This window comes from Maniola jurtina, chromosome 13 (assembly GCF_905333055.1).
Source record: "Maniola jurtina chromosome 13, ilManJurt1.1, whole genome shotgun sequence".
NCBI lineage: Eukaryota > Metazoa > Arthropoda > Insecta > Lepidoptera > Nymphalidae > Maniola > Maniola jurtina.
The window spans coordinates 11,105,318-11,115,625 of record NC_060041.1 but is presented as its reverse complement, the minus strand read 5'-3'; the positions used below and the strand labels follow the sequence as shown (position 1 = coordinate 11,115,625).

Here is a 10,308-nt window from a genome sequence, read left to right as displayed (position 1 = left end):
ACCTTGGGGTAGAAAGGTGGTATAAACCATTTTACCCAAAATGAGTTATGTATGCAGTCTTATTTAGAATTTTTCGCTCTACCGATTGATCTATATAACACTTTCAAATTCGCAAATAAATGGTTTTTACGGCCCATGTGACTTCAACGTCTAAACAAAGTTTTTATTGGAATTTATGATGTAAGAACCAAAAAAAATATTATTGCTATGACCACTTGGAGTAATACCATATTTTTTTACAAGTTCAGGTTGTAAAAGACAGTAGATTCGAGTCAAGTACGGTGTACTACCAAAGTAATGAATTGCGCTTGGTTGTAAAAACCAAAGTTCAGTTTGACTTCGATTTACAGCCTTTTAACTCTATACGTTTAGTACAATTTAGTTTTTACACCCTGAGCTCAAGTACATCAACTGACCGTAAAGTATTTACACCCATCCGGAACACATTCGTGAAGAGCAAATTGGCTTTAATATCTCTAAGCAATTTTTGACAAATAAATTGAAAAGTACTTACTCCGTTCGAAAAAATACGTTTGAAGCCAAACGCCGCGCCGAGAGCTGCCGATTAAAGTAGAAATACCTACATCGTCGGCGACTCGTCATACTAATTTTAGATATTATGATTGCTTAAAAATAAGGTTCATTTTACAATAGTCACGTGTCTCCCTTTCTAGTTCTTATGAACTTCATAGATTAGAGTAAGATAGATAGTAGTCAAAGAATTTCGTTTTGATTATTGTTTTCTCAAGAGTCCGGCTGGCGTGGTTCAATTGTAAACGGATAGCCGTACAATTGACATCGTATTAAGAATTTGTTATACTTCTTTGATAAAAAGCAAGGTGATGGTGTAATTTATCGAATGTTGCGATGGAAAACAAACTGAATTCATTACTTGAAAGACGGAGAGTACTTCAATCATTGTTAAAACTACGAAATCGAGTGCCAGAAAGGTAAGCTACGTTATACCTAATTATTTTCCTTACTTTAGCTTCGTTAGTGCTTTCCTGTTTTTGATAATAAGTGTTAATTATTAGTACCGATGTGTTATACAGTGTCACTAACTTTTCTAAACCGATGATATTACTGTTGAACTTAGTGTTAGAAAAAGTGACGGTCATTTCGAAAACGGCGACACTTAGTGTCAAATATAGCCACCGTCGTCGGGTTAGAAAAGTCGGCACTATAGTTATTATTATAGTTTAGTTAAGTACCTATAATGTTATCAATATTAGCACCTGCCTAATAATAATAATGCCTGAGTATAATACTTGAATAGCTTATTTTTTAAAATAATAATATAGTTAAGTACCCAGATAACCGTGGTCGTAACGAACACCAGACGAAATACATGGTTTATACACCAATTTAGCTTTCAATACTTTTTTGTCTTGACGGTTTTAGTGGTTTATACGACGCAGTTTACTATTTCTCAAGGCTTTTACTGCCTACTCATATCTTGCCTCTGAAAAAATGTGTCTTCACGTCATGATAATATTTTCTTTTTCTAATGTTCAGATAAATAAATTTAAATAATTATTTGGCACCGGGATATTAGAGACTCCTGTTAGAGGGGATCTATAGTGGAATACTATGAATGACAAAAACACAGTCTCACAGTCAATATTATTATGTGAACCCGCAGATGACTATCATTAAAATTAGGTATAATTTTTACTTACAGATTGAATCACGAACAACAAGGTGAGATAGGCAGATACAAAAGCATTGATAAAAATAGCAATGATGTAAATCAGAGCTCAGATATCATAGAAGGAAGTGATACAGAAAGCCCACCAAAAAGAAAAAAAGTACTAAAAGAAAATATTATAATACATAGCAGCAGCAGCGAAAGTAACTTCAATACTAGAAGTATTGAAGTACCCCGATCAAATACATCTTTCTTTGGAGAAAATGCTGGTGTTCCGAACAGTCCATTAAAAAGTACTGATGCAAAGAAGCAAAGTAAAGTTGAGATTATTTCTATCGACGTAATAAAACACGGGAACAGTACTGAAACCACGACGTGTTTGGAGCCACTTGTAACACCATACCAGTATTTTTACGAGCCACCTGCTACTTCCGGCAACACTCAGCCCTCAGCTTCGTGCTCCCTGGGTCCTGATGAAACTCCGTTCTTACCGACGAGCTACCCACCTGCTGTTTCTGGAGACGCTCAGCCTTCAGTTTCGTACTCCATGCGTTCTGATGAAACCACGTGCTTGACGACGACCTACCCACCTGCTGCTTACGGAGATGCTCAGCCCTCAGCTTCGTGCTCCCTGGGTCCTGATGAAACCCCGTGCTTAACGACGAGCTACCCACCTGCTGCTTACGGAGATGCTCAGCCCTCAGCTTCGTGCTACCTGGGCCCTGATGATACCCCGTGCTTAACGACGAGCTACCCACCTGCTGCTACCGGAGATGCTCAGCCCTCAGCTTCGTGCTCTATGCGTTCTGATGAAACCGCGTGCTTGACGACTACCTATCAACCTGTTGCTTACGGAGATACTCAGCCCTCAGCTTCGTGCTCCCTGGGTCCTGATGAAACCCCGTGCTTAGCGACGAGCTACCTACCTGCTGCTACCGAAGATGCTCAGCCCTCAGCTTCGTGCTCCATGCGTTCTGATGAAACCGCGTGCTTGACGACGAGCTACCCACCTGCTGCTTACGGAGATGCTCAGCCCTCAGCTTCGTGCTACCTGGGCCCTGATGATACCCCGTGCTTAACGACGAGCTACCCACCTGCTGCTACCGGAGATGCTCAGCCCTCAGCTTCGTGCTCCATGCGTTCTGATGAAACCGCGTGCTTGACGACTACCTATCAACCTGTTGCTTACGGAGATACTCAGCCCTCAGCTTCGTGCTCCCTGAGTCCTGATGAAACCCCGTGCTTAGCGACGAGCTACCTACCTGCTGCTACCGAAGATGCTCAGCCCTCAGCTTCGTGCTCCATGCGTTCTGATGAAACCGCGTGCTTGACGACGACCTATGCTCACGGAGATACTCAGCCCTCAGCTTCGTGCTCCCTGGGTCCTGAAGTAACTCCATGCTTAATGACGAGCTACCCACCCGCTGCTTCCGGAGACGCTCAACCCTCAGCTTCGTGCTCCCTGCGTCCTGATGAAAAAGGAACTCCAGAAATGAAGCAAAATACAAAACGTAAAAGATTATCGTTTAAAAGGTCCTTATACGTAGAGTTTTTGTCAGAAGATGAATTAATGGATTTTAGTGGAGGAAGTTCCGATGAGTGGTCGTGTAATGAATCTGAAGCAAGCGATAGTCCTGAGAAAAAAAAGAAAAAACTAAGTAAAAGGGCAATCAAAGAAGATAATATTGATAGTGTAAATAAACGTAAGAAGAAAAAACCTATTAATAAAAGAAAGCAACGGAAACAACTTAAAGATGAAGGTAAAAGCTACGAAAAAAGAGAAGGAAACTTAGTACCAGAAAAAACTATGGGACGAAATCCTTGTGAGCCAAATAAATGTAAAAGGGGTTGTTATGATATTTCCGAAGAAAAAAGAAATTCCATTTTCAATTTCTACTGGAGCTTAGATTTGCAGAGGAAAAAAGACTGGCTTGTCAATTGTACTCGCTTAGTTCCGGTTTCACGCACAAGAACATCTCATGAAAGCAGGAGAAGTCTTACTTATGAATATTTCATCAACGACGGTGAAGATCGTAAGAAGGTGTGTCAAAAGTTTTTACTTCAAACCCTCAATGTAACTCAAAAATTTTTACTGTACACTCTGTCGCATTCTAAAGAAGGCATGGCCCAAAATGAGTTGAGGACACGCAATGTTCCTGCCAAATATTCTTCCGATGATAAAGAATACGTGAAGATGTTCATTGAAAAGCTACCTGCAGTGCCTTCACACTACACCCGGAAACGATCAAGTAGGGTTTACCTTCCTCAGGAACTCAAAAACGTTACTAATTTGTATAGAATTTACCAGAAACAGTGTGAAAGTAATCATAAGCAACCTGTTGGAGAATCTGTTTTTAGAATGATATTCAACAATGAATACAATATCAGTTTTCATACGCCAAAGAAAGATAAATGTCTTTTGTGTACAAAAGCAGAGCGCAATGAGAACATGAATGAAGCAGAAAAAAAGAAATTAGATACACATTGTAAAGAAAAGAAATCTATGTACAGAAGATTTTCAGCTCACCAAAAATTCAGAAGTCTTAACAATGACACACTGACCACAAGCTTTGATCTGCAAAAGGTGCTAACCACACCTCATGGAGATAGTATGCTACTAGGATATTCCAGAAAATATGCAGTATTCAATTTCACTTTGTACGAAAGTGGGACTCAAAATGGATATTGCTATGTTTGGGGAGAGTGTGATGCGAAACGAGGCAGTCAAGAAATTGCTACTTGTTTATATAAATACTTTGAAGAAGTTGATAAAAGAAAGGTGAAACATTTGATTCTTTACTGTGATTCCTGCGTGGGACAAAACAAGAACAGGATAGTCTTGTCTGTTATTAATCAGTTCCTGAAGCGATCGAAAAGCTTAGAGACTATTCAAATAAATTTTTTGCTACCAGGACATACTTACATGCCTGTGGATTCCATGCATGCAACGATTGAAAAAGAAATTCAAAAGCTCACAGTATGGAGCCCCTCGCAATGGCTACCTTACATTTCAGCTGCACGAAAACGTCCGCGACCCTACCAAGTCAATATTTTGGAACATGAAGACTTCATCAACTGGGAAGCTCTTGCATTAAAAACATTTACAAAAGAGACACAAAAAAAAATTAAATTCCAACAAATCAGGATTGCGACATTTAAAAAAAGAAATAAAAATAAAGCAGAAATTAAATACTCGATGTGCGAAGACGCACTCCAAGAAACAATCAATCTTTATGAAGAATCTACAAAAAGGAAAAAGGGAAAGGGGAAAGGGAGAGGGACAGGAAGATTCAAAGGAAAGGGAAGAGGAAGAATTCATGATAACGACGACGATACAAATAGCGAACAAAGTTCCATCCAAGGAGAAGAGTTGGTATTGCGAAAGTTGTATGACCGTCGGCTGCCCATTTCAACTGTAAAATACAACGATTTGAAACGTTTATGTGAAAATGGAACTATACCAAAACCATATCAACACGAATATTTGAATTTACCTCATGAATCTTTACAAGACTGCCTCCTAGATACAGATGAAGACGATGAAGATGACCAAGATGAAAGTTAATTTAAATGTAAAGTACCGTCAAGTTTTATATATTTGTAATTATAAGAAGATAATGTTCTGAGCAACTTTGTTGATGATTACTGACGTACGAAAAATTGTGAAATAGTTATTCAATTGTCTTAACGAAACACGAACGTATTTTTACAGTTGTAATTACTGTCACCGTATTGTATTGTCATTAACATTGTGTTTATGTTTTCTGGAATAAAAACATGATTAAACAAAAAATGATTTTTATTTTATACTTAGTTTTTAGTAGATTCATTTAAAAAAATTGACTAAATTTGATTCATCAACTGATAAAAAAAATTGGAATAAGTTCACACATAGGTACTAGTAGGTAATGTGGGATATTTAGGTAAGTATAGTGGTTTTTGCTACCAATTTACAGTGAGGTATGTAATATTACTATAAAGTTATTATAGTTACACTCCCAACATTTGAAAGGTATTGATTTTATGACTTTCTTTTTTTATGTTAGTGGTTTTTAAGCTCAATAACAACAACTTACATCTAGTTACGACTCATTACAATGCAACAACTCAAATTATCGTGGGGTGTATTAAACATGTTTCAAAAAATAATTGGTCGTAAATCCACACTAACTTTTAAACTAAGAGACTGACAATAAAATAAGCCTGTCCATTGCAAACAGCATAAAAAATTAACAAATTTGACTTAATAGGGTCAATATACATACATGAACAAAAAAGTTATTAGCCAAAATGTTTTTAAAATTTCGTTTTTTGCTCGTCCTGAAAAGTAGGCTTTTGGCTTTTACGACCTTTGTACCCCAAGGTAGCGATATATTAAGTTATGTAATATTCAGCGATAAAATATCATTATTTTTTAAATAGGCTATAACAGTTACACAATGTTAAATTGTAAATAAAATAAAAAGTGTATAGAAAGCGTAACCCTTTTATTGCTCGCACAGTTCAATTTTATTACAATTGTACCCAGATGTAGATACAAAATTTATGCGTACGATACATCACACGGCGAATAAAGATAATCAGAGACCGCATTCCTGCACTATGCCTTATGTTTAAAATGTAAAAAGACAATGACTTCGGTGCAGAAAATTTTGTATTTTAATATTATACGCCATCGTTTTTAATGGTACCATTTGACTTATGTAGTCTTTTTGTTTTCCAAATTTATTGGTGCTGTAACAATTATTATTGTTGAAATTAAGTTGTTAGAATATAGTTAATCATTATGTTCTTTTCGGTCATCACGTGCTTGACGGAAAGTGAGAAAGACTCGTGGTCGTCTCTCGAGTGTTGTGGCATGATAAACTATAAATCGATAATGATAAAAAAGCATGGATTTGACTCGCTCCAGCAATGCGCGGGGCTGCAATTGCTTATTATTGTAAATTGAACAGTTGAAAAGAGCAACCGCCGAGTTTCTTGTTGTTCTCGGTGGGAACGGCATTCCGAAGTAGTGGTAAATTATTTTGACGATTCAAAAGCACTTGTAAAAGTCTATTTCAATAAAAATCTATTTTATTCTGTTCTATTCTATTCTATCTCCATTCCTTCGTAACTGCTGCCTACCTCGTCCATTTATGCAAGGGTCATGCAGAGCTGACCTCACTTGGTCTGTCCATTTTAAGGGCGATCTGATACATGTTCTGCCCTCTACTCTTTCTTGTACCTCTAGACGTTTAATCTAAACCCCACGTCTTGATACATGACCAAAGAAAGGGAGGATGCTAGTCTGTATAGTGGAGAACAGACGTTGCTTTGTGCCAAGATCTTCGAGAAAGGACTTGGACTTCTGTTCCTTCTCTATATTTATTTGATAAACCGATTTGCTTCGGACGGTACCTATTGCTTCGGACTCGATAGAGCCCGTAATGCTTCTGCATTGTCTGATTGCAAACTAGACTTGCTAGATTTAATTTTAGGTAGCACTATGTTGCTTCGGTGTAAAAGAGTCTTAATATTAGTAAGAATACTTATTATTTTGCAGGCTAACCGTGCAGACGAGCCGCCATCAGTCGACGGCAAAAGGTTAAGCTAAGTTTGCCCTAGTTAGTTATTTGATAGCCATCTGACCTCCGATTCCGTGGAACCATCGGGGCTGATTTATCAACGAGCCATTGTCAGATATTCGTGATTTTTTTTATCGATGACAGGTTAGCGTTTAACTGCGATCTCATCAGAGCCTCGAGTTTAAACTTTTTGTGTTATAATTTCCTTGCTGGAGCTCAGGAAGTGTTAATATTACCTATATGTATGGAGAAATGAACAACAATATAACCGTTTACAAAATAGCTCCTGAATTCACAATGTGTGCAATCTATCATAATGTGTCTTGATAGATTACGTTTGTAGGTACTAGGTATATATTTTTATTATAAGTAAAATATAAAAAGTTAGATATAAGAAGTAGATACGCGTAGATAAGGACGCTAACCTAGCTGAGGCCGAAGCCTCCCATACATATGTATGCTCCCAACAGACAAGACCTGTGCCAATTTATGTAGGTACTATCAACTTACATAATATGTAACTTATACTAAGTAAGTAATATGTAACTTATACTAAGTACATCATCTTGCCAACCAAGTGCGACCGCGGTCATGCGATAAAAAAGACTCCATCGACAAATCGTATTTATTTAAGTGGCAAATTGGGCATACACAGACAGTTTATTTGAAAATTCCATTTTAAACTTTACCAAATGGGGCATAAAGTACGACATATCTCTTGAATACGTTTCCTGACGGTGACCCGCTGGTAAAATGAAAAATTCGAAACAAATTCAATATTGTAAATTACAGTAAATCACTTTGAAACGCGTTCGCGATTATGAGGTGCACTTTTTTTGTATTTTTTGGTATTTTTGACCAACTTCAAAAAGGGAGGTTATGTGTTCGACCCCTATGTATGTATAGATGCAACTATGTTTGTTCGCGAGAACCAATTTTGATACTTAATCATTTCATTATGAATACTTTTATCCATACTATAATATTATAAATGCGAAAGTGTGTCTGTCTGTCTGTATGCTACCTTTTCACGGCCCAACAGTTTCACCGATTCTGACGTTTGGTACAGGGTTAGCTTATATCCCTGAGACGGGCATAGGCTTTTTATCCCGGAAAATCAAAGAGTTCCCACGGAATTCCTAAAAACCCATCTGCTTAACCGATTTGTATGAAATTTTGTACCGAGGTAGCTTGCGTCACTGTAATTGACATAGGCATTTTATCCTGAAAAATCAAACAGTTCTCACGATATCTGTAAAAACCTAAATCCGAGTGGACGAAGTCGCGGCCATCCTCTAGTGTTGAATAAAAGCACTAACAATAAAACATTTTATAAGTAAAAGTGTAAAGAAGTTGGATGGATGAGAAAGGCTAAAGACCGGGTGTGGCTGTGCTAATTAGGGAAACCTAATATGTCCATCCGTGGACGTCCATAGGCTGATGGTGATGATGAATTCTGAAGTAGTGAGCGTAATTCAATTAATTTTGAATATCTCTATCAAATCAATAAGTGAATCAAGTCTAAAAAACTTGATCTGTTCGCCCAACTCCAAATCACATTGCGAGTATCGATTAACGCAACATTGTAACAAAGTACAGGTTAAAACAATGTGTTAATTAATTTTAAGGGCAAGTGTTTAGGTTTCTTGTAAGAATTCCCCGGTGGAAATGAGATTCTTGAAGTCAGAACTCTTCATGGAGAATTACCATCAATAAAATTAAAAAAAATGGCAAAGTGTATCTCAAATCACGCTTAAGGTAGGGTTCCATAGCCATACTAGTTGCTAAAAAAACTCTTGCCTTGCTTTGTCATAAAAACTCTATAATCGTTCACTGAAAAAGTGTGTGGGTGTTATTAATAACACCCACACACTTTTTCAGTGTTTTTCAGTTATTTAAATTGTACACATTTATTTGTCGAATGCATCATTCCGAAACTTTCAATTAAAATATCATATAATATTTAATTATGCTCTTTTAATTTCAGTTTATGCCTAAGTTATCTCAACGCGGACATTACTTTAACGAATACAGCTGTAATTTCCGTAATTTTATATTACAGCCTTAATACTGTTATTTCCTCATGATAGTTAATTACCATTTTTTTAAGTGAATTCAATATTGAATACTTATTTGCATGTTTTCAACTTATGGGCTACTGGAATCGCATTCACCCTCATCATCAACCGATAGACGCCCACAGCTGACATAGATCTCTTGTAGGGACTTCCACAATGCAGGGGAATTCCACAGGGGATGCAGAAGAAGACCGAGTTAGTTAAAACCATCAAGCAGCGTAAGATCTCGTACCTGGGCCATATTTTGCGACACGATAGGTACCGCCTGCTGCAGATAATTATGATGGGAAAAATTGCTGGAAAAAGAGGGCTGGGAAGAAGGAAGAAGTCATGGCTACGTAACATAAGGGAGTGGACTGGCATAAAAACAGTAGGAGAACTATTCCGGCTAGCCATGGACAAGGAGAAGTTAAAAAAACTGACTGCTGACCTTCAGTAATGGAGAGGCACATAGAGAAAAAAGAGGGACTTCCACACACCACGATCTTCTGCCGCCTGAATCCAGCGGCCCCCTGTGACTCACCTGATGTTGTTCGATCTTCTGACGATGCGCTTACCGGTGCGAGGTCGCCAATCCAGCACTTTTTATTTCTATACTTAGATTTTCGAACTATGTGCTCTGGCCATTGCCACTTCAGCTTCGCCACTCGTTGAAGCTATGTCGGTTAATCTGGTTCTCCAACGGATCTCTTCATTTCTGATTTGATCACCTAGAGTGACTCCAAGCATAGCTCTCTTTATCGCCCTCTGAGAGACTGAGCTTTATTACGAGGCCAATTATAGTTAGTAACCATGTCTTCGATCCTTATGTCGTCACTGGCAACATGCCCGTTCGAAGACTTTGGTCTTCAAGCACTTTGGACGAGAAAACATCTCGAAGGTTCCCGGACTCCGCCCAGCCGACTTGGACTCGGTGGCTGAAATCGGCGGAAATCGCATTAATACAATTTAATATAACCCGTTAAATATTAGGTCGTAAATTCTATGCGGGTCCCTTATTCGGTAACCAACAGTT

General features: G+C 38.0%; 1 protein-coding gene across 1 annotated transcript; it reads left to right on the top strand.

The window, feature by feature from the left end:
* LOC123870704 lies at positions 1–5,878 on the top strand. Its single transcript, XM_045914077.1, has 2 exons — positions 1–950; positions 1,682–5,878. Exons 1-2 carry the CDS (start codon positions 868–870, stop codon positions 5,211–5,213), a joined length of 3,615 nt encoding a protein of 1,204 aa, XP_045770033.1. The 5' UTR covers positions 1–867; the 3' UTR covers positions 5,214–5,878.
* Positions 5,879–10,308: the final 4,430 nt, after the last annotated feature.